At 39.1% G+C, this 23,888-nt stretch overlaps 1 protein-coding gene across 3 annotated transcripts; it reads left to right on the top strand.

Moving 5' to 3' along the window:
- On the top strand, positions 1-22,449 carry LOC149016887 (transmembrane protein (DUF2215)). Of its 3 annotated transcripts, none has more exons than XM_089151154.1 (10): positions 1-487; positions 6,271-6,493; positions 12,736-12,893; positions 14,600-14,745; positions 20,652-20,714; positions 20,802-20,894; positions 21,067-21,228; positions 21,425-21,528; positions 21,858-21,940; positions 22,025-22,449. In XM_089151154.1, the coding sequence occupies exons 1-10, from the start codon at positions 157-159 to the stop codon at positions 22,312-22,314; spliced, it is 1,653 nt and encodes a 550-aa protein (XP_089007280.1). In that variant the 5' UTR covers positions 1-156; the 3' UTR covers positions 22,315-22,449. The 3 variants fall into 3 exon arrangements, with proteins under 3 accessions (XP_089007280.1, XP_089007279.1, XP_089007278.1); XM_089151153.1 differs by having other exon boundaries at positions 20,802-20,898; positions 21,062-21,228; positions 22,034-22,449; XM_089151152.1 differs by having other exon boundaries at positions 20,802-20,898; positions 21,062-21,228.
- The last annotated feature ends 1,439 nt before the right edge of the window (positions 22,450-23,888 follow it).

The following is a 23,888-nucleotide window of genomic DNA, read 5'->3' as shown; positions in this document are numbered from 1 at the left end:
TCCATTGAGATCCATTAAACAAATGCTATCAGGTTCCAACCTGTGGTTTTTTGTTAGGTAAACCAGGCTATATGCTGTTGATCGTGTGAAATTTGCTATAAAAAAAAAAGAAAACAAAAACCTGTGAAATGATCACGATATTTTTCCGCCACGGATATGTCAATTAGTACGGCCTTGCCATCCAAGAGCGAAAGCTCAAACGTCGCACTCCTCAAGAGTCGAGACTCAAGTCGAGTCGAGAGATTCCATGCTCCAGATCACTCTTGGATCATCCAGCTTGCAATTGCCGGCCTCTTTAACCTGCCTTCCGTTCAGTTTAAAACAAATCAAACCGAAACTAGGGACGGCGGGAACGGACGCGGCGAAGGAATGACAAGAACAGGCAGGATACCACTCTGTCCCTGTTCACATTTTTCCTGGTGGTTATTCTCCTTGGTTATTTGTTCGTGCTCTCTAGTCCTTTCTGCTCCCGATGAACTCTCCATATGTAAGTCCCTCTCTGATTTTCTTGTTCTTGAAGAAAACGTATCTTGTTTCAGTTTGGACATCTCAGCTATTTTTGCCGACTCTTCACAGCTCTTTATCACGAGTTCGGAAATTGTATCTTTTGAGATTTATCTTTTCAGTATTTGGATTGAAAAATTTATCCACTTTGTGCTTGGAGTGAAATTTCTTGAATAGACTTTGAATGACAAATATTTAGCAAATTAGCAATGCAACGAAGAGAAAGATGTGGAGTCTTTGGCGGAGTCTTAAAATCAGTTGATAAAGAGAGTCCAACGAAAATCCATCTAGATACTTCAAATATTTAAATTCAAATTTGAAAACCACATACTTACTCAACCTAATTGTAAAGGGTCATATCTCTGTAAAACACTTGAGTTACTTCTCTAAATAAAACTACTTACCTCATTGGTAAGTAATACAATTTCAAACCAAATACAAATTCTTTCATGGTATCCGAGCCAGTCAAGATCCAATAATATCATTTCCCCCCTGCAAAACTCATCCCTACCATCCTACGAATCTCATGGTTGTAACACTTGCAACTACAACACCCTTCCCCTTTACCAATCTATCAAACTTGGTTTCTGTTAAGCTCAATGGCTCCAATTACCTATTATGGAAGGAACAACTCGAATCCATCTTCATTAGTTCAGATCTAATGGGATTCCTTTATGGATCTCTGGTCACTCCACCTACAGTCATCACAGCCGACAACTCCACCACTCCCAACCCTGAATACCTTATCTGGCGGGAGTCTGGTCACTTTGTTAGGGCTTGCATCAATGCAACTTTAACCAAATCTCTTTCCTCACACATACTCGGCCTCAAAACTGCAAAAGACGTTTGGGTTCTAGCGGAATTGTTTCAACAACAATTCACAGCACGCCGTATCTTCACAAAGAATTACAGACAATCACCAAAGCCAACCTCTCTATCACAGACTACCTTCACCGGATCAAGTCCATAGCCGACTCCTTAGTAGCCATCAACGATTAAGTGATAGATTCAGATCTAGTAGCTTACACGATGAATGATTTAGGCACTGATTACATGACCTTCATTATCACAATCGAAAACATGTCCCCTCTCATCACACTTTGTTGATCTACGAGCTAAACTCCTCACCCATGAACAATGACTCCGTCATGGTTATGGGAATTAATCTCCAATTCTACCTGCTCCATAATCCCCAACAACCCTTCACACCATCCGGTCTCCAACACCTAGTAAACCACGTCCATCACCAAACATCACCTTCCCAATACCCCAACCTTCAAAACCAAGCTTTAGACCCCTTTTTCAAGTAAACCAACGTTCCTTCCAGCAGGTAAATTGACACCAACCAACTCAATTCCAACCGAAATGTCAGATTTGTGCCAGATTTGGCCACATTGCAAGCAAATGTTATTTTAGATACTCTCAAAGCTGAAACAAGGGGCCCCCCACCCTCATATGTTGGTGTTCATATTTAGCAGCACCACTTGCCTTAATGGCTTAACAAATGGATCCTCAATGGATCCTTGATTCAGGTTCAACATCACACATGACTTTTGATCCAACATTACTCCAACACTCAACCAACTACTCAAGAGATGCACAAATTTTTGTTCGGGATGGTGAGAAGCTCTCTATTACTCACATTGTCTCCTCCACTTTGAAAACTCCTTTAAATTCCTTTTCTTTGAATAATGTGTTAGTTATTCCTAAGCTTACTCCAAATCTGCTTTCCATCTCCCAACTAACTCGAGAAAATAATGTTTCTGTTGAAATCTTCCCATGGTATTTTTGTGTTAAGGATTTGAAGTCAGGCGTAACACTTCTAAAAGGATCAACTAAATATAATCTCTATACAGTTCTAGCCCAAGCTGTGCCTCCTTTGGCTCTTTACGGGAACAATATTTCACTACAGATTTGGCATCGCCGGCTTGGCCATCCATTTTCCATCATTTTGCGTTAATTACGTTCTTCTAATTTTCTTAAATCTTTTCATCGTTTTAAATCTCATGCTTTTTGTGATGCATGTCAATTAGGAAAACACCACAAGCTAATTTTTCTTGTTTTTATGATTAAAACTACACATCCTTTGCATTTGATACATTGTGATTTGTGGGGTCCTACCAGAACACTTTCTGTTAGTGGTTATTCTTCTTGTATCATTTTCATTGATGACTATAGTGATTATACATGGTTCCATCCACTTAAACAGAATTCAGATGCCATTGTTTGTTTTAAACATTTCAAAAACATGGCTGAAAATGTTTTCTCTCACCACATAAAGTATTTTCAAAGTGATGGAGCCAATGAACTTACCAAAGGAGCTTTCAAAATTTTTCTTGATGAATGTCTTTCTAAAATTACATGTCCACACACCCTTGAACAGAAGGGAGTTTACCAAAGGAAACACCAATATACAACAGAGATGGGCTGGACTCTCTTATTTCAAGCAAAGATGCCAACAAAATATTGGTTAGAGGCCTTCACAACTGCTATCTACTTAATAAACCGGTTGCCACATCGGTATTACAAGGTCAACCACCTCATCAAATGCTGTTTGGAATCTTGCCAGACTTTACTCACTTGAGAACTTTTGGATGTGCATGTTATCCCAATCTCAAACCATATAGACATGACAAGCTGTCCCCAAAGTCCATTGAGTTCCTTGGATACAACCAATACCATAAAGGATATCGGTGTTTAGATAAAACTACTGGTAGAGTATATATTTTTCACCATGTTACTTTCAATGAGACCCATTTTGCTTTTGCCTCATTAGAACCCATTCAAACACCAACACCTCCACATCCTACCATCTCTCTACCTATCCAACTACAAGCTTCCCCACTACACTCCTCTCAATCCACACCTCCATCATCCACATCTATCACCCCACCCTTAAATTATTAATAATACACCAAATCCAACACCCACCCCACCCCCAATGACTAAATCAGTCCTCCCCCTCCCACCCAACACCCACATCCCATCCGATCCCATCCCCTACAACAGAAACCCAATCCTTCCCTCCAATTCCCAATAATACCCACACTATGGCTATAAGAAGCAAAACCGGCCATAGTAAACCTAAAATACCTATGTCCCTTCTAACAACAAGGCATCTCATATCCCATGCATTTCTTACCTCTCTTAGCTCAATACCCATAGAACCAAAAACCTTCAAAACAACAACCAAGGACAGAAGATGGGTCTCTGCTATGCAAGAAGAATACAATGCTTTGATGCACAACAACACTTAGACTTTGGTGCCTTATCAACAAGGTATGAATCTAGTTGGTTGTAAATGGGTATATCACATCAAAACAAAGAGTGATGGATCTATTAAAAGGTATAAAGCAAGGTTAGTTGCAAAGAGATACAATCAACAACCTGGAGTAGATTATCATGATACATTCAATCCCATTGTGAAGCCAACTACAATTCGGATTATATTGACCTTAAAAATGTAAAAATGCCTTTCTTAATGGCACACTCAGAGAGGATGTATACATGGAACAACCTTAGGGCTTCATTTCAACTGACAAGCCAAACCATGTTTGCCATTTTGAAAAGGCTTTATATGGCCTTCGCTAAGCACCTTGTGCCTGGTTCTAACGTTTCACCTTTTACTTGGTTCATAAAGGCTTCTGTCAAAGTTCAACTGATTCATCCATTTTCACGCTCACCACTTCCTATGGATTAATTGTGCTACAATTATATGTGGATACGGATTGTCCGTGCCACTCAAACGTCATGGTTCGTGAATGCCAATTACTTTTCACCTCCCCTAACATCTGTAACCATTCGACACCCAAAATAGCGTTAATACTGCCCAAATGGAATGGGTAAAAATATGTATAAAAGTCTCGCCACCCATGTTGATCGGAGTATTGCGACACACTCCAGTGCCTCGTTGAATCATGCCATCTCCCAAAGTTACCTGAAAGCTCTTCTGTTGTACCTCCAGGCCTAAAGGCTCCACCAGCTCCTGCGCAACGAAATTATGCGTTGCACCACGGTCGACCAACACGACGATGTCGTGGCCGTGGATTTGCCCTCTCAACTTTATGGTGTGGGGTGAGAAGATTACCGGAGAGGTGTGTGAAAGTTCCATCTCGACCAAAGGGTTGATTTCGTCAACTCTAGTGCTACCGTTGGTCATTTCTGTCGTGGCTGCAACATCCTGTTCATCAACATCGTGGAGTAGCAGCAACCTCAGTTGCTTCAGAGGGCAACGATGACCTTTGGTATAAGGAGCATCGCACCGGAAACAAACACCCTTGTCCATCTTTTCCTTGATTTCATCCTGAGAAAGCCACCTCGATCACCCGTAAGTCCCTGTTGTCGATGGTATTGCAGAACGAGAGGAAGAAGACGACGGTTCATTTTTTGGGGTTGGTCGAACCGGGGTGTTGAGTGCCTGGTTGGTTCCGGTTCATTGGTTCAGGGTTGGTCCTTTAGAATTATTGCTGGTTGGGCCCAATTGAACATATCGTTGGGCTGAGTTTTGGGTCGTTGGAGTGGGTTGCGCCCAATAAGGTTTCCGATTTAATTTTCCAGCCACGTTTTTTGCCTCTACTGCTTGGGCCAGATCCATTATTTGGCCCAACGTAGTGGGTCCAAATAACCTTACCTCTGCTCTCACGTCCTCATTTAACCCTGCCAAAAACATGCCCTTCAGCCACTCTTCTTCTACAGCGCCGGCAGCAGCCGTAAGAACCTCGAATCCATCGCGGTAAGCAGCGAACGACCCAACCAGCTTATGGGTGATCAATGCTTCTTGCGGAGTCTTCATCTGTGTGGAACTGAAACGCTGGATCATCGCCTCTTTCAAACCCCTCCATGATAGTAATGGTTGGTGCAACTCGCGAAAACGTATCCACTTCAACGCAACTCCCTCAAAACACAAAGTTGCGGTTTGAAGTTTCGCTCCATCACTTAATTTTTTCAAATCGAAATACCTTTCGGCTCGTGCTATCCATCCCATAGGGTCGTCTCCCAAAAAAATTGGCATGTCAAGATGCCTGGGAAAAAATTCCCTCGATTTTTCTGTTTCACCCATTCTCTCATCTGGCGTTCCCTCAAGCGTCTTTGCTGTTAGGATATCGGCTGATTTTCCTTTTGAGAATAGAAATTGCAGTTCCTCTCTGAATTTGTCATTGTCTTTTTCCCCTTTTTCAATCTGATATGCTAAGGCCCCTGCCTGACCTTGAATCTCTTTAACAATGGTTTCTAATTCCTCTACCCTCTGTTCCATTATGCTTTTTACCATTACCCTAGAGTCGTTTGGCTCTGATGCCAATTTTTTAAGTACCCGAATGTAGCAACTTAACAATGTTGGAATGACACAAGAAAATAATAGAAATAATGGACTTTGAATAAAAGCTGAACGAGAAACAAAACATGCTACCAGCAGTAGGTGAACCTACAGCTACCCAAGAGCAATAGCTCTCACCCTAACTTCCCCAATAACTTCAAAAGCATGCCTAACCTACTCTTCCTTCCCAATATTAATAGTAATTACTTTCCTACAATATCAATCAACAGAATCATCCCAAATCTAATCCTAAAAGGCAATCTGAATGCAATCTGACTCCTTGAATCTTCCAACCGTTTCCTTCCCTTCTTGACTAGATTTTGTGGATTTGCTTGCCATGCTTACGAGTATAGACTCGTGATACAAGGGGCTTATCATACTCATTTGCATACATTTCTTCTTAATGGTAGCATGTGGTAAATATTTGTTGTTATGGGTTCTATATTGTGCAGTTGTTGCTCAGCCTCAGACATTGCAATTATCCTCTGGGTTGCCTGTGGAAAACTCACCTGGCTCTAAACCTGGTGCAATAATGGTTTGCCAAAGGATTAACATATATGGTCTATCAAGGCTTCGAGATCTAAGTAAATATGCTCATTCAGTAAAAGCTGTGGTGACAGATGCACAAGCAAATTCAAGTGGCCATCTACCAAATGTTGAGGTTTGTTTCCATAGGTGAGTCCAATGCTTTGTTAAATAGTTGCTTGATACTTGACATTGCAATTTATGATAGGTAACAACATTGAGGAGCTGAATGTGTTTATAGCCCTAATGTAGATGCTTGGTAACTTAAGGAAAGAGATTTTATCTTTGGGGTAATTATATTTTAGCAAAAATAGAGCATCATCATAGATTTATAATATCAAAATAATATCTCTAGTACTATTTATTAATTCATTCAATTATCCTGAAGACCTTGTGGGGGGTTTCCCTATTGGTGTTCCTGAATAATTGCTTTCAACAATTGCAAGAGCATACTTGAAGCACCAGAATCAGAGGTGCCCCTTCCTCTCTTGTTAATAGATGTTTAACTTTGAGGAATAGGCAATAAGTGTCTCTTCTCTCTCCCTCTCTCTCTGAATTTTCAAAATTGATGAAACCCATTGCATATCACCAAATGGGGTCACATCTTCAAATTAATACAAGAAGTGATGTTGGTCAAAAGACTCAAAACATGAAGAGGCCAAAATATTGTTCGTCTGAACATTATAGCTCCATAATTGCCTTGGTAGAAATATTATAGGAAATCCTCTGTTGAATGGTTTGAGAAATCCTGACTTATGTCTGAGTGACATAGCAGGCCTTTATTTATATTAATAATATGACATGAAGAAAATAGATATTCACAATGTGGGACTATTACAATAAGTATCCTAAGCAGACAATTCTACCTTTTCTTAATATTACTTCTGCATTCACCTAAAAAAATGGCTTCTGTATTTCAACACTCCCCCTCAAGCTGGCGCACAGATATTTATCATCCCCAACTTGCTAGTAATATTATTGAAAGCTTTGGTGCTCAAAACTCTTTTTAAGCACATCAACCCTTTGATTGTCAGAAGTCACAAGGGAGATATAGATCAGCCCAAACTCAATCTTCTCCTTGATGGAACTTAATGGAACTTATAAGTTCCTTTTTGATTAAAAAAAGGGAAAAAAACCTCCTTTATTGAATCGTTTGTCAATTTCCACATGTTTGGTTCTGTCATGCTATACCGGATTATGAGCTATGTTATGTACAACAATAGAAGTCAGTTCTGGACAGCAGAACCAGCAAGGAATATCTTTCTTTCCATCGTAGCCGAATCCATCCAAACCCTAGTTTGATTGTCGAATTCAAATTTCAAAATCTGGAATTTTGATTACAATAGAATTTAGATTTGGATCTCAGTCTCAGCCATAGAACAAAATTCGGTCGAAACTTGTGAAATTTCCATTGAAAATTTCCATTTTGGGAACCTCGAAACGAAAAACTAGGGGACTGAAAAAAATCTCAGGTTTCGATTGAAATCTCGAAACCTATTGAAACTTGTCAAAACCTAGTTCAACCTAGCTGGACCAGCTGGTTCATGAGAAAAAAAATTCCCAAAATTTGTGGGAAACATGGAAAATTTCATGGAAACTTGAGACTTTTTCTTGCAAGTTTCATAACTTTCACAAATTTTCAATTGTTTTGTTTCTTTCATGTTCCCCCAAATACCACGACAAATACCCCCTCCATCAGGACTTCCCTATCTAAATTGCGTATTCCCTCAGACTGGTTATCTTAGGCCAGTTGATGACCAGACTTATAAAGTTGCAGTTGTCTATTACCTTGACTACCATAGGCATAAAATGTCATAGGATGTCTATGTTTTTTGGTTGGAGGAGAGGATATTACAGGTATAGTACTACTCAGCTCACAGAATGGATCCACCAAGGCACTCCTCTTGGCACTGAGTTGTACTTTCCTTTTATTTGTCAGTTACTTTGTATTTGATGTTTTGAAGTTAGAAAATTATATATTGAATGTTATTTACTTAAGTAGTTAAGTTTATAGTGTACTTTTTGGATAACTCTCCATTGATGTTATGACATGTCTACATTGATTTTTTTTTTAGCAAAATGCATGTGCCAATGTGTTCTTTATACTCTAATTAGCTTAAATGCAGAGTCTCACCCTAAAATACTCCTTAAAACCTGTCGAAACTTGCACAAAAAAGTCCTGAGTTTCCTCGAAATTTCCCAGTTTCCCATCTAGGTTTCCCATTTTCACTTGGTTGAAACTTGAGTTTCCCTCTAACTTTTTCTATGATAAAGATGACATTCAATTGCTTAGCCCAACCTCCCAACGGATATAAATTTTCTCCCAGTTTTCAGTCTAGAGGATGTCCTTTTGAATTAGCCGTAGCTCTGTCTGGGAATTAGCCATTAAGGCTTACTTCAAACCAGACGGTCGTTTGTTTGCACCCCAGAGTGCACACTGAATTGCATTGAAAGACTTGATTGGGTTTTTGGTATTTCTAACCAACCCTAAGCTTCATGCACTCTCCTAATATGTCCTAGGTCAGTCTAATGACATGATATGTGTATAATTTAGTGCAATTACATATGAGTGTATGTGGAGGTGTGCTAAGTCCTGAATTTATCTAAGTCTTGAACTTGACTTGATTTTTGCATTTTCTTGTGCTTTGATCTTGATGCTCATCTTGACTTTGGTTTCTAGTCCAAATTTACTTGATCTTGACTTGGGCTTGAGCATCCAGTGAGTCTGGTCCAATGAGTTGGATTTGGTCCACTTGCTTTCGTATTGAGATGCACAATCACAACTTAATATATACATTAGTAATTCATGTTTGTTATCATCAAAACTAATGGAGGCTGATGTGGCAATGTTGACATGACATTTCCCCACAATCTCCCCCTTTTTGATGATGACAAACACTCAAGTGATATAGCATATGAATAATCATTCGAGATGATAAAATCATCACTTGTGTATGTTTTATAGTTTCATTGTGCAATTAAGTACCCCAAATGCCCCCGGAAAAAACATATCATTTTGAAGTACCCTAAATACCCCCAAACATGGAACATCACATTAAACATCATATATTCCCAAATTTCTCCCCCTATGTCATCGACAAAAAAAATAAAAAAAGCATTGAATGCTCCCCCTGAATATAATTCTCCCCCTCAATGAAGGCAAGATATCAATAAGAGAGGAAAGTAGTTTGCATTGCATAAATTGTCATTACATAAAAATAGAACATATTTAAAAGATAAAAGCAAGCCATAAGAGTGATGAAGTCAACACTATGCTGTTCAAAAGTGAAACATCAAGTCTTTGCATAAAATAAACAAAAGATAACAAGAAACAAATGAAATTAGTCATTGGCTTCATCATCCTCTTCATCATCGCCCTCCTCCTCATCACCTTGCTCATCCTCAGCTCCATCATCATCATCACCGTCATTACCCTGCAGCTGCATTTGAGGGATGTTGAGGTGAGTTATCATGTGGTGCATGAGGTCATCAATGGAGCCCATGCAAGTAGCCGACGAATCAAACCAATGGTCAAAATGCTGCTGCATGGTGGTGAGGCGAGTGTCAAGTGCCTGAAATCACAAACTAGTGGCTGTTGAAGAAGGGGCTGGCTGTTGGGGCCTGGCCGGTGCACCTTCAACGTCCATATCCTGTGGTGTGGCTGTGTCTCCTCATCGGGCTGCTGCTGCGGATCTTTTTCAGGATAGAGTGGCTCCCAGACTTGGAATGATTAAGTGATCACTTCTACTGATATTATCTTGCAAGGACCTTTCCTGTCAGCCAGACATTGAATAAGATTCAGTTAGTCATGCCGTCCACTAATAAATAAGGGTTGACTAAATCCTATGGTTTTTTTTTTTTTTTTGGGGCGGGGGGTGTTGATGAGAAAACAGGAGTGATTGCAAGTGGTCCAAATCAGGTAGAAGGTACAAAAATTAGATTAAACATCCAGTTAACGATCTTGAGATCCCACTTAAACTTGGAGGCTTGGAGCACAGTTGTAAGCTTAAAGCAATTATGTAAGGAGGGTTAAGGTGATCCATTCTTAACCATAGAGGGGGCCCTGCTCAAAGATGGTTTATCCAATCACAGGTAAAAAAAAAGGTTTAGGGTTGCTTCCTCTTTTGTTTTACAAAAACAACAGTTCTGACCTATCTGCATTCATTTAGTTGTATTACAATAAATAAAAAAAGAGCCAATATTGAATGAGGAACTAAAAGAGATGGTGCCAGCAAAGCATCTAGACACCTATGAATTTTATGGCATTGAAGGTTTTTTTTTTTTTGGGGGGGGGGGGGGGGGATAAGGCAATCAAGGCGATGTTGGACATCTACTCACTAGCAAAGCACCTAGATGACACCTTGACAACTATGGTAGCTAGTATCCTTGGTTCCAAAATAGTACCTCATTCACCCAAACCCTGATTATGGTAAGGGAGAATGTAAGTCTTAAAATGTGCCATCAGACCCCAATGACCCAATCCCAGATCTGTGGTCTTGAAATCATACGTTATTCACCTTTGTTTAATCTGCCTCTGGCAATATTGTTGTGGTGAAGAGTGAAGACAGCTCTCACCATCCAGAATGTTCCGAGGCCTATTAGGGCCTAAGTGCACCCAGATCTGTATTCACAATTCTGTGCTCTTTCGGTGGTTAATCTGCCTCTGGCAATATTGTTGTGGTAAAGCCAGCTTTCACCATCCAGAATGTTCCAAGGCCTATTGGGGCCTAATTGCACCCAGATCTGTATTCACAATTCTGTGCATTTTGAAATACTACTAGTGGGCATAATCTGTTTGGAGGTCTCGTTTTTCCTTTTGAAGCATTTTTTGGGGGCATGCGCGTTTTGGTCTTTTCCTAACGTAGGGTTTTCACCCGTTCTTTAAATAGTTTCTCAAAATGTCGTAGAGGGGTTAAAAAATGGTTTATCGGGGTGCACTCTGTTTCTTATCATCTTCATAGTGAAAGCCATCAAGCTGCTCAACCATGGATGTAGCTTTTGAACCATGTAAATCTTGTCTTGTGTGTGTTTGTTTTTGCCATTTTCACAGCATTGTTGCGTAGCTTTGCTAACAATAACCACATCCTACCATGAACATTGTGTTTCAGGAAATCTCATGAAACCTACCATTACAGGTTATTTAACAACTACCCCTTGTTGGCAAGGGATCATAGCACAATTGTTTTATCCTGACTGGATGTTGTTCTACACGATGAAGGTATTACCACAAGTATACCACTGTTCCATACTCTGAGGATACAAGTAGACATCCTGTACAGTATGTTGATTACAATACATTTTGAGGGAAAGCCTTATGCAATAGTTATTATTAATGAATAGAAGTATGTCAATCATACCTTGGCCACACGGTGTCCTGTTTCCACATTCAACATCATCATGCGCTGTTTGTGCAATATTGCAATTCAACGAGTATAATTTCATCATATCAATCCTAATGTTTAAACAAGTTCAGCGTAACATCATGCTTGTTATTTAAGCATGGTATTTCTAACTGGCATGAAAATGCATCACAAAAGAATGATATTAATTTAGTCCACTTCTTAAAATAAGTCAGACCAAAGCCACAAAACCTACTCACCGTTTTACTTTATGATTTGTATCACAATTATAATACCTGAATCAACACAGTGACAGGCCTCACTGGTAATTCTTCTTTGACCTATTTCTTGAGTGTAATGGTGTTAATTCATATGTCCAAGATCCCTAATTCTTTCCTTAGGAAAGCTTGGGAAAACCTACTCTGGAACCACTAAATGCTTTCTGCAGATGTTCCAACATCCAGTTGGATCATCCAGTCTTTAATCATACTTCAACAAGATAGGTTTTCTGGTGGTGGTTCAAATAGCTTCCCATGGTAGATTTATGTCTGTGGATGACCAGCTCTAGTTGGGTCATACGTTTGTATATCCAAAAGTTTTTCTGTTCTGGTTCAATCCAACACCCTCCGAAGGTCATCTAAGGTTTAATTTTATTCCATAGGTGGTTAGGACACTAGGACATTACCCTATCTTCCAGTTGGGGATAAATGATATTATGTCGACTTGGGGAATTGGATTGCTTGTTAATTTCTGTAGTCAAACCCTAGAATGAAACTAAGTTAAATGGAAGGTCTGAATCTCACATTAGTTAAATTAGAAAGCTTATATCATCGGATTGCAGATGGAAATCAAATCAATTGAGCTTGCCCAGCTCAATTTTGGGTTCCAGCCACCCAATTTATCCCATCTGTTATGATATTTCCTCTGTAATTTTCCGGTAACCTGATGTCAGAGATATCGTAGAACTGAATTACTTTTGGCAGTTACTGTTTGTTGGAGTTTTTCCAAAGTTGTTGTATATAATTTGATCACTTCTTTTGTGGTGCCTTGCAGAAATATGTCTCTTGAGATTGGTATGTGCGCTGAAGACAAGTGGGAGAAACTTACCAACGGTTTGTGGGTTCAATCTATGTCACCTTACATGAACAATCTCTTAGATATTCGGATGCCTGGTCCATTCTTTGAAGCGCTTGAGGTGTCCATTGAACTAGGTTTGTTTCTGTAGCCAGGACAAGACCCTAAGGGACTCTTGTATGGGTTGTGGTTTCTAACTTATAAAATATGGAAAACAGCTCTCCCTAAGTTTTGTCTGTTTTTAGTACTGGACAACTTCATGGCAAAAATTTGATACCCACTTTGCATGTGATAACTTTGCAATTCTCTTCTTTTAGTAGTTCAATTATTGTGATTTCCAATGGTCTAGTTTACGTTTTCTGCTCTAGTACTTAGATTTTACTGTCTTTTTATTGAAGCATATGAGATGAATGCAATCCTGGGTCACAAAAGTCCCCTAGTGGGTTGGTATGGGTTCCTAAGAATGGTTATCATCTCAGATAAAGCATAATTAAGGTTTACAGAGTAATCAGGATTTATAGTTAAACAAAAGAGACTGGGAATTCTAGTGAATGGATAGTGAAATGGGATGCTACTGAGAACTTCTTGCAAATACAAAGAGTGTCTGCTTGAATTTCATGACCAACATTAATGGTGGAGAGCAGCTTCAATTCAGGTTGGATAACTCCCTCGTGGACTTCTTTCTTCCTAAGATTTCTGGCACAGATTATCAAAATCTAGACCTCTTAAGATTGTCCGGCAATCAGTCCAAAGATCACGCAACAAAATAATGAGAGCTGCAGCAAACATATCCTTGTAAAACAAAGTAAGGAGAAACTCGTACTATGAGGGGCAATTGATCAATCTATCTGTCCTGTTTGTTCGGTTGCAACAGGGAAAAAATAGAACACAAAAATTGCTAGGATGGAAGTAGAAATAACAGAAAGAGAATCATCTGTTTAACAAGATTTTTGAATCCCACAGCAGCCAATGGCCAATGCATAAATTGAGAACAAATTTCTTTCATTCAGTTTTGCAAATGTCAATGAAAAGAAGTCCTAGTTGGATTCTAAAGCAGAACGAATTCTACTATTGCTGATCATTCACTAAGCAAGCTTATTAAATTACAAAACAACTCAAATGAGAGAATAAATTCCTAAAGAGACCATAACCCACGTTTTCACCTGGTTCATGTTGGCTTGCGTTCCTAGAATGGGCCAGGCTGGTCCAACTTTGCATATATATATATCCGGGTGGCTGAACACATAGATCAACAAGAAATATTGAACTATCTTCTTTAGGACCGTTATTTGGTGTTATTTTACTTGTCCATACCTTCATAAGGAAATCATTCTCATGCGAAACTACCGAGTATATTACCGTTTGGATTGGATGTCTGGGCTTATGCCCCATGAAGGGAGACTGTGCGTGCCATTGAACTAGACTGTACTCCTTTCATTAGCGGGGACCTTCCTCCAGTTCAGCTTTTCCTCGGTTTGGCAAGTTTAGATGATCAGATCTGCAATCCTTTATTAGTCATATATTTCCAAGTTCTATTAGATTTGGACTTCCTCAAATTACAATGATATCTATCAGTACATTACAACTGATACCCTAGGGAAATGAGAATTATGAATATGGCTCTGGTATAACTACTTAGCTGAAAGCATTACCAAATCTGAACTTGAATATTGGAAGTTTTCTTTTGCAAAATTACTTATTTATTTAGTGCGTCTCTTTGTTTGTAAAAAATCACATATTATTAGCAGTTGGATATACTTTTGAAGGATATATTAGCAACTTGGATGTGGTCCTTATTTTATTTAAAATGGCATACATAACATGTAATTCCTTGATTTCACAGAACTTTTGTTATATCGTGTGATTTTCTTGGTCTTGGGCATATCTTTGATTTCATTGGCACCCGATCTTAGCATGTCTAAAATGTTCTACTATAGCAGTGCAACGGCTGTTGGCATTATCCCTGTGATCTTGATGATCCTTTTTCAGGTAAAATTATATATTCAATACCTGGGATATTTTATATTCAGTTACTTTTGTAATTCTTGAGTCTTACCATTTTGATATAGAATCGAGTCTCCTTTTTTCTATCTGTTTAGTTTTTAGAAGTTCATGTTTTCCTAGTTGTTATGCATTACAATTTAAATGGTAAATTTGGGTGTCATACCCCATGACTGTCAGTTAGAGGTATGACTGGTATCAACTGGCACACCTCTACCAATCCTGGATCTCACATTTTTCCCGCCTTTATCTCACAACCACTCCATTAGATTTCAATTCTCAGTGGTTTAAAGTAGTGCCAATCAATTATGGAAGGGAAAGGAAAACTTGGCTGTCATTGGTTTGGTTTTGTTAAATGTCTTTTATTTCCTAATTCTTCTAGAAGGTGGTGAAAAGTGTCTTTGACAGTTTGATTTATTAGTTTTATCAAAGAAGGGGAAATTGTTTCCATAGTTGCTAACTATCTGGATCACAAAACAAAGCTAGCCAGGACGTCTAAAAAAAACAAAGAAAATAAGAAAATAAGCAGCAGCAGCACCAGTTTGTATTGTGTTGTAAGGCAATAATAGTGTTATATTTACTTTACTATTGGGGGTAGTTTGTTAGAATCTTTTAGGATCTTTTATTTTCTCTTGTAATATTCCCACACTAGGAAGATTTGATTTGTTCTATTTTTGAAAAGTTATTAGTATAAATAAAGCTCATGCTGTGTCCTTCAAACACAAGTCATGATTTCTCCCAATTTTGCAACATGGTATTAGAGCCAACTCTGATCCAGAAACCCTAGGAATTCCTAGTACAAGGAACCACAACCACAACCGCAGTGTCTTTCTCTTCCAATCAACACTGCTGGGCATCTCTTTGCACTTTTGCCACCTGCTGAACTCCTTTTAACCTATTGCCACCACCACAACACCATATAGACCCATCACAACACTGTTTTTCCCCATCGCAACATTCGTTCCACCATAGCAGGAACACTACGACTTGCCTAGAACCACCAGCAACACCCAATGACACTCCTAGAAGTATTATTAGGCTTTGGGCGTCCTCTAGGTTGTGTCAGTCTCCTTTTTTATCCACCCACTAAGCTAGTGGTAATCCTAGGAGCCATCGCCTCCATCCAATTAAGCTCTTAGGGGCCTCAATCTTTGCAAGCAACATCTCCATTCACCTCTGATAGCCCTGGAGCTATCGCACAAGGCCAGCGAGTGCTCTAGGGAGGTCACAATACCTTCCCTTTTTATTTATTTTGACCTGTGATTGCCTCTAGGCCTCTCACCTTCTATTATGAGTGATCCTAGAGCCATAGCCTTCCTATCCCGCATGTTCTGAAATACTTTTTTGGTCCCAAAACCATTCTTCATGCCGTGTTTTTGGTGGTGAGAAGTTTTTTTCCTTAGTCTATAATCTATTTTTTGTCCTACGATGGCCGATATAGTTACCTCCGCCTCTTATGGTACATCTGGTATGGAGGATCCTCCTGTTTCTTTTGTTTCTTTGGATTGTGAATTTCCACCCCCACCCCTTTTAGATGACCACTGTTAAGCTCAATGGGATCAATTATCTTTGTTGGTCTTGTTTTATTTCCCTTGCGGTTGGTGCTCGTGATTTGACTATCCATTTTCACGAAACTTCTATCAAGCCCTCTTCACATGGTGTGGCTTGAGACAAGAAGGATACAGATGAGTGCTTGGTTATGGGATTTCTTCTTAATTCCCCCGAACCAAGTATTACAAAGAGTTACCTTCTCCTTCCTGATGGTGCTATAATATGGAAGGTTACCAAAGAAACTTATTCTAGGGTTTGGAATGATGCATTGTGTTTTGAGGTTTGAAGGAAGATTCATCAGTTATAACAAAAGGAGCTTACTTTGTCTCAATATGAGAACACTCTTTGATGCTATTGTCAGACCCTTGATTTCTATGAGCGTTTTGCTCCATCTTGTGCTATTGATGTTACTGCTTATTAGAAGTGGCAGGTCAAGCTTCACATATATAATTTTCTAACTGGCCTTAATGTTGAGTGATTTGATTTGGGCACAGATTCTTTCACGGGAGCCTTTTCCTTCTCTGGAGCAAGCTTATGTTATGGTTGATACTGAGGACAATCATAAGATAACTATGTTACATGCTCAAACATCTGATAGGTCTACATTGATGGCAGATTCTAGCAGCAATAAGTCTAGTTCTAGTGACTCTTGCGCCCCATTGAAGTGTGAATATTGTGGCAAAGAGTACCATAAAAAGGACAAGTACTGGATGTTTCATGGACACCTAACAAATTCCCGTGGAGGGGGTAGGGATGGAAATAGGGGATAGGGGAGGCGATGAAGCATTTGCACACCAAGCATATTCTAACACCTTGAATAGTTCAATACCTCTTTCCTCTAACGAGCTCCAGCACCTTCGCTAGTTGATGTCCATACTTGACGTGTCCTCTTCGGCGTCGAGTTCCAGTGTGAGTGTAGCCTCTGCTGGTGTTCCCCCTTTTGATCCACAGTAGTCCACAAGTTTTTATGGTTGTCAAATTGTCAACTCGACTTATCCCTCCTAAATAATTGACTCTAAGGGCAACCAACCATGTGACTAGTTCATCTTCTTTTTTTTATATGTATTCCTTTGTTATGCTGACTCGGGTTGTTGGGACGGCTGATGGCTCTCTGTCTCCTAGCTATTGGAAGGGATCTATTTCCTGTTTGCTTTGTCTTACTCTATCTTTTGTTTTGCATGTTCTTAAGTTTTTGGCTAACCTTTTGTCTATTAGTAGCCTTACATGTGACATGGACTACAAAATAACATTTTTTCCCTTCTCTTTGAGTGTTTCAGGACTTGGAAATAGGGTGTACGATTGAGAGTGCTAGACAGAAAGGGGTGCGCTAGTTGTTAAATGGGTCCCTATCAACTTTTTATATAGCCACTAGTTCCACTTCTCCTGCACTTTTTACCTTATTGTAGTTGCATTGTCATCTTGGCTACATTCCTTTACCTATTTTATCTAAGTTTTTAATTTATTTAATTGCAAGGTGTAATTTGAATGACTTCATTGTGAGGCCTGCATTTTAGCTAAACAGACTAGACATGTTTAGCCAATTTCACATAATTATAGTACTATTCCTTTTTATGTCATTCAACCTGATGTGTGGGGTCCTTCTCGAACAGTCTCTATTTCTGATCATAAATGGTTTGTTATGTTTGTTGATTGTTGCACTAGGACTACGTGGTCTACTTCACCAGAAAAGTGATATTTTTCCGTGTTTCCAAAATTTCCATAAGATGGTCAGGACACAAAGTGGTGCCACAGTTATATTCCTTCGTAGAGATAATGAGACTGAATACTTGGGTGGTGTATTCCCATCTTACCTAGCTGACCATGGCAGCATATACTAAAGTAGTTGCATTGACACTCCTCAAAAATGGGGTTGCCGAACACAAGAACAAGCATCTTCTTGGGGTAGCACGTTCCCTAATGTTTATTATGCATGTGTTGCCTCAATTTTGGGGTTATGCAGTCCTTACTGCAGCTTATTTGATTAATCAAATGCCTTCCTGAGTTTTGGACCAACAATCCCCCCTTGAAGTTCTTTTAGGGATAACGTCCTTTGCAGTACTACCTAATGTATTTGGTTGTGTTGTCTTTGCCTAAAACTATCATGTTAATGGTAAGTTGGATTCACAGGGGTTACTGTGCATTTTCTTGGGTTATTCGGCTACCCAGAAGGGTTATAAAGGCCATCATCTTAATTCTCATCGTTTCTTTGTCTTTATGGATGTTGTGTTCCAGGAATATGTTCCTTTCTTTGCTCCTACACCTCTTCCAGGGGAGAGTCTTAGTGAAGAGTTTCTGGTCTTGATTCCTCCTTAAGATATTTCTCATGAGATTCTTGTTGATGATCATCCTTTGGAAGATGGAGTGACTAGATAGGAACAGTTGGTGGATGATGTGCCTGGGGAGCCTAAACCTCTGAAGACATAAAAGAAAGCAGCGAGTGGCCCCTTCTAAGCCCAATGAATAAGGGGTTGATATTGAGAAAGTTGTCCTTTTATGGGCAATGAATAAGAGGTGGAACCTACAACAATTAGATGTCAAGAATGCTTTCTTACATGCCAAACTCCCAAATTAGCTTATTTTGCATATTTTGTTTGGTTTTGAAATACTTGTGTGCTTAAAACTTGGAATCAAGTTTTTCTGCTTATAGTTATAGAAGCCTTGATTTGTGTTCAGATGTTATTCGGGGAATTTCTGGGAGTGTTTCTGTTTCGTCTCAGATATCTCCAGTTTGGTCTGGGTTTCTACATTGGCAAGGGTCTTTAATCTTCTTCTCGGTACACAATGTAACTAGTATTAGGAGAAAAGTTCAATTTTGGCCGTTTCGGTGGATGGCAAACCGAAACGGCCACCGAAAGGCGATATCTCGCTATTTATCTCCGAACTGGCGATATATCGTTGGAAAATCACTTTATCGCCGATAAATTCGACGAAAAATAAAAAAAAACGTAGGTTTTGTCTACCGTTTACCTTCAAACCCTAACCTCCACTGAATCATTCATGGCCGCTGCTACTTCCTACTTCTCTAAGTCTCCCACCTTCTTGTGAAACCAAATAACTTTCCCATTTTTGAGGCTAATCAAGTCTGATGGTTTCATTCCTGACTGTAGAAGTAGGTGGAACTGTGGAATCAATGAAGATAAGTAGAGATGGGTAAGAGACAAGAACAATGAATTTAAGGCCGATCGTCAACCAACGGAACCAACAAACCGAGAAGATCAACTTGATTCTGTTCACCGCCGGCTTATGTTATCTTCTTCTCCTTCCTTGCCTTGCTTCCTTCCACAAACCAACTGGATTAAACTGCTCCATCGTGTAAAGGATGCCGATGAAAGGAAACCGATGACTCTGTTTGGCACTGACGAGAAAGGTCTAGAAATCAATTGAAATGAATTGAGTCAATTCATATTGTAGATTACATCATCATGTCATTAGGTGTAGTGTGTGGAAGCGTGGACACTGCAAATCCCTCTTCACACTTCATTTTCAAGTGGGACCCCTTCATTTTATATCTTTTTTTCTATAATACCCCTTCACCTGTTTTACTGTGGTCTGAACTCTGAGCAGCTCCTGCAACCGAAATACCCCGGTAATGTCGGCGAAATATCGTGGACATTTTGGGATTTCGTTAATTTTGCCAGCCAGCGAAACCCCGAAAGTCAGCAATATTTTGCACCTTGATTAGGAGTTAGTTGTCTAGAAATTCTTATACAAAGGTTGCAATACGTCCAAAACAATAGAATTATTTTTGATAATTAGTTCAAGAGTTTTAATCGATGAAAATTCAAGCCAACAGAATATATGAGAGGGGCATAATTAGAGGAGCTACCATAAGAAGATAGCTCTAGCTGTGTGAGAGGACAGATTGGTGAAATCCTCAAAGTATAAATATGCTCTTTCTCCTTTATCTAGAAATCAGAACTACAGTTATAGTTGTGGAATATACTTGATAAAATGTTGCCATCAAACCATTTTCAGTGAAACGTGGATTGAGGAAAAAGCAGACAGGTTAATCTAACTTCAAACCATTTTCACTCTATTTAAAAAGAAAAATAGAAAGTAGTACAGAATGTGTTCATTCATTTATTTGGGTCTGAATGCTATCTTGTATCTCCCCTCACCCCTTGAAAAATAAAAAATAAAAAGAAAGAAAGAAAAGAAAAGAAGAGAGAGAGAGAGAGAGAAGAAGAAGAAGAAGAAGAAGAAGCCTTTTTGACATGTTTTGTTACATGCACACACACAGAGAGGATAAAAACCTTGTTCAGTTGTGTAACTCACCAATTCCAGTCAGCATTGATTGTTATGCTTAGTATTTAAATTCCAACCTTGATGAGGTTCAGTGACAGGGGATGAAGGTGCTACCTACGGGTCGTCGGAATTCACTAGGAATTTTTGCGTACTCATCTGTTGTGAGTGTCAACTTTTATTCATTACTTCGATTCTAATTTTTCACTCTTTTGAGAGGAGTTCATAGGTGCCAATATCATTTTCTTCAGGTTGGATTGGGATCTTTTCTTCTACACTATTTTCGGGGCTATTCCCAATCAATACTTGTGGAGATAGGATTCACTGAAGACATGTACAGACCTGTATGTAAGTTTACCTTTGCTTCATAGAGATCTGTCATCTCCCTGACATTTAGTAATTTCATGTTCATAGCCTCTTCATTGTTTTTTCTTTTGATATCACGATGATTGTGGTTTTTTGGGAGTCATTTTTCAGATTATGCATCTTGATGGTTTCCAATGAAATGTAGTGCAGGTTGTTATATTGTTGCTGGTGTGCATTTTTCTAACTGGAGCTTGGCTGGCTTTCTGGGTCGTTCGCAAACTTATCCTGACAAATAATGGATCTGTTGATACTAATATTGCACGACTTGTTGCATGGTCCATCTGGATATTTGCTGCTATTATGATACATCGGGTCTGTCCATCTTTCCCTGCCATCTATTTCATCATATGTGCTTGTTTTGTATTTTCTTTAACCTAGTGCGTCAGAATTGATTACACTTAGTTCTCATCTTCAACAACCTCTTTGTAGTTCTTATAGACAAATTTCATAGAAAATAATGCCAGCCTGCATGCATGCATTTTTTTTATAATTTTTTCCTTTCTTGAAGGTTTCCCTGGATCCGATTTTGGCAGCGGAGGCACTGGTATCAGGAATAATCATCTCATCAATGAGGAGGATCATGAAGTCAAGATTCAAAAGTCACCTGTGCAGGTAAATTGGTTTCCATAGCCAAAACCTGTTTCCATTCTTTTAGTTGACATCAACTAGACTGAAAAGTGAGGTTGAGAACCCGTAAGCATCTTGTACTGAATGCTTTTTGTTGCCCTCTGGTGTTCTGTCTATCTATGACCACTAGCTCCACCATGTTTATGTTTTCTATGTACAGCTACTCCCCATGCATTAGTCCCTGTCCAATGTTATGATGGATGAGAGTTCATCACCTTAGTACTTTTTCTAGACAGCAGTTTACATAAGTGCAAGAGATTCCAGATCCAAGACCCACCTGCTGAAGACTTATGTGATGATTACTACTACTGCAGGACTGAAAATTTAGCAGAGTCTGAATCACACAGAACTCCGACCAAACCATTCACTCTTGCATCCTGCAATTCTCCCCTCAAAGGTAGGTTTGTGCTCCAACAGTAACTGAATATATAGAATGTAATCAATCTGGAGCACTCTTGGATTATGCTCATTCTACATGCAGATCTTTCAGGTGTAAGAAAAACATCATGGCCTTCGGACTCAGGTACGTACTATTCTACCTTCCACCAGCTACCTGAGAGGCCACGATACACTAAAGATGAGTTGGATGGTATCAGAGGGGATTTCACAAAGAAAGCTTTGGAAGAGCTGTTTTCGTCACCTGACTTCAACCATTGGGCTGTAGCCCATGCTGAAAGGATCACTTTGACTCCCTCCAAAGACCAGAGCAGTACGTCCAAATCTGAGATGCGACGGGGGTGGTTCAACTGGTTCAACTGGTTTAAGCGATGAAATGTTGTATTTCATCAACGTGGTTCCTCAACTGGCAGCGAATCTGGTCCTAGGTCTAGAAAGAGTTTCCTTACAATGTTAGTAGATAAACCAAAAAAGTGGGAAACCCTTTTTTTTTTTTTCTTTTTCTTTCGCCGCTGGGGGAGGGGGGGGGGTTTGCAGTTGGTGTGGGGGATTGGGAGCCTGGACCCATGAATGAGGGCTTATACTCTCGTCATGGCATATGGATATCGAAAAAATTAGTTGTCATTGCAATGAAAATTGTCATTGTATTCCAAAATAAAGGTCTTTGAACATTGGTATTGTATTTTATCTTTAAAAATTGAAGATACTCCTAAAATTAGACTTTCATTGAACATATTAGTCCAACCCATTATTGTATGCCACTACACCAAGGGTTTTTTTATTTATATTTTTTTATCTCTATATTACTTTTTGAATTATATGATATACCTAAATAGTCTTATGAAAATAGAAAAAAAGAAAGAGGCTGGGGAGAGAAGGTAATTGTGAAAGAGTTGTTAGAAAACAATTCTAATGGATAATGGAGAAGGGTAGATGAAATATTTTCATTTCATTATAAGTAAGGGTATAATGGTTTTGACAATTGTATCACTAAACATCTTAATGGAAATGTACAATTTGCTTTTGAAAGACAAACTCGGGTGTCAATGTTTAAAGGGCTCTCTATTTTGGGTGCTTCAGCAATTTGCTCAAACATTAACGTTATTGCAAAGAATAGTATCATACGTATGAAATTGCATGGTTATACCCATGTAAGCATCTTCATGGGTTTATCTTTCTAAATGTGGGGTCTTAATGGACTGCATTAGGCCTGGCCTGCTTATATCTTAGCCCTACTTTGGGGCCATAAACCTAAATCCATAACCCACCCAATCCTACAGGGTTTAAGGATCCCTAACCCAAGTCATATCTCACCAAGGTTTTTCTAAACTTGCCTTTCCTTGATTTACCCTCAAAGGGTTGGGTAAGGTCAAGATTCTGCAAGTTAACCATGACTAATTTTTATCCCTTCTTTATTGGCACACTTGTATAACAATTCCTAAAACCGAAAAACAGCAAGTATATTCTACAAACTTAAATCATTTTTTTTAAATCAATTTTGGAGAAGAATAAGATATTCTCGTTAGAATAGTTTTCAAGCTTCCTATCTTTGTGATTTTATGTTTTAATTCACTTTCCCCCCCCCCCCCAAAATTTCTTGACCTTAAATAACTTATTGTGGAGCCGCCTTTTCCATACAAAAAGGGAATCTTTTTGTTACAATAGCACCTGAAGTGATGGTGATTATTCAATAATAGAAGTCATTTTAATATATATATATATAAAAAGACCAATGAACTTTTAAAAATATCTTGGCTAAGATCTCCTATATGTGAATTGTATTATAGTCATAAAACCTTAGATTGTTGATTGAGAAGGTGAAAATCTAAAAACCCCCAATTATCTTCCATGGCAACTGAAGTGTTGAAGGGATTTGGTTCTCTTCAGTGGCAGTCGGTGTCATGGATGATGGAGTCAAAATGATTGATAAATCTATTGAAGTTGGAATA

The sequence above is a fragment of the Hakea prostrata genome, chromosome 4 (genome assembly GCF_041222555.1).
Source record: "Hakea prostrata isolate BN-2017 chromosome 4, UWA_Hpros_2, whole genome shotgun sequence".
In the NCBI taxonomy this organism is placed as follows: domain Eukaryota; kingdom Viridiplantae; phylum Streptophyta; class Magnoliopsida; order Proteales; family Proteaceae; genus Hakea; species Hakea prostrata.
The sequence above is the reverse complement of the archived record's forward strand: the minus strand, read 5'-3'. Positions and strand labels throughout refer to the sequence as shown.

Excerpts from the sequence above, each read along its gene's own strand:
- LOC149016887 (XM_089151152.1), top strand. The coding sequence starts at position 157 with ATGTCAATTAGTACGGCCTTGCCATCCAAGAGCGAAAGCTCAAACGTC. Across the intron at positions 488-6,270 it reads TCCCGATGAACTCTCCATAT|TTGTTGCTCAGCCTCAGACA; the intron begins GTAAGTCCCTCT and ends TATATTGTGCAG. Across the intron at positions 21,529-21,857 it reads TTCAAAAGTCACCTGTGCAG|GACTGAAAATTTAGCAGAGT; the intron begins GTAAATTGGTTT and ends CTACTACTGCAG.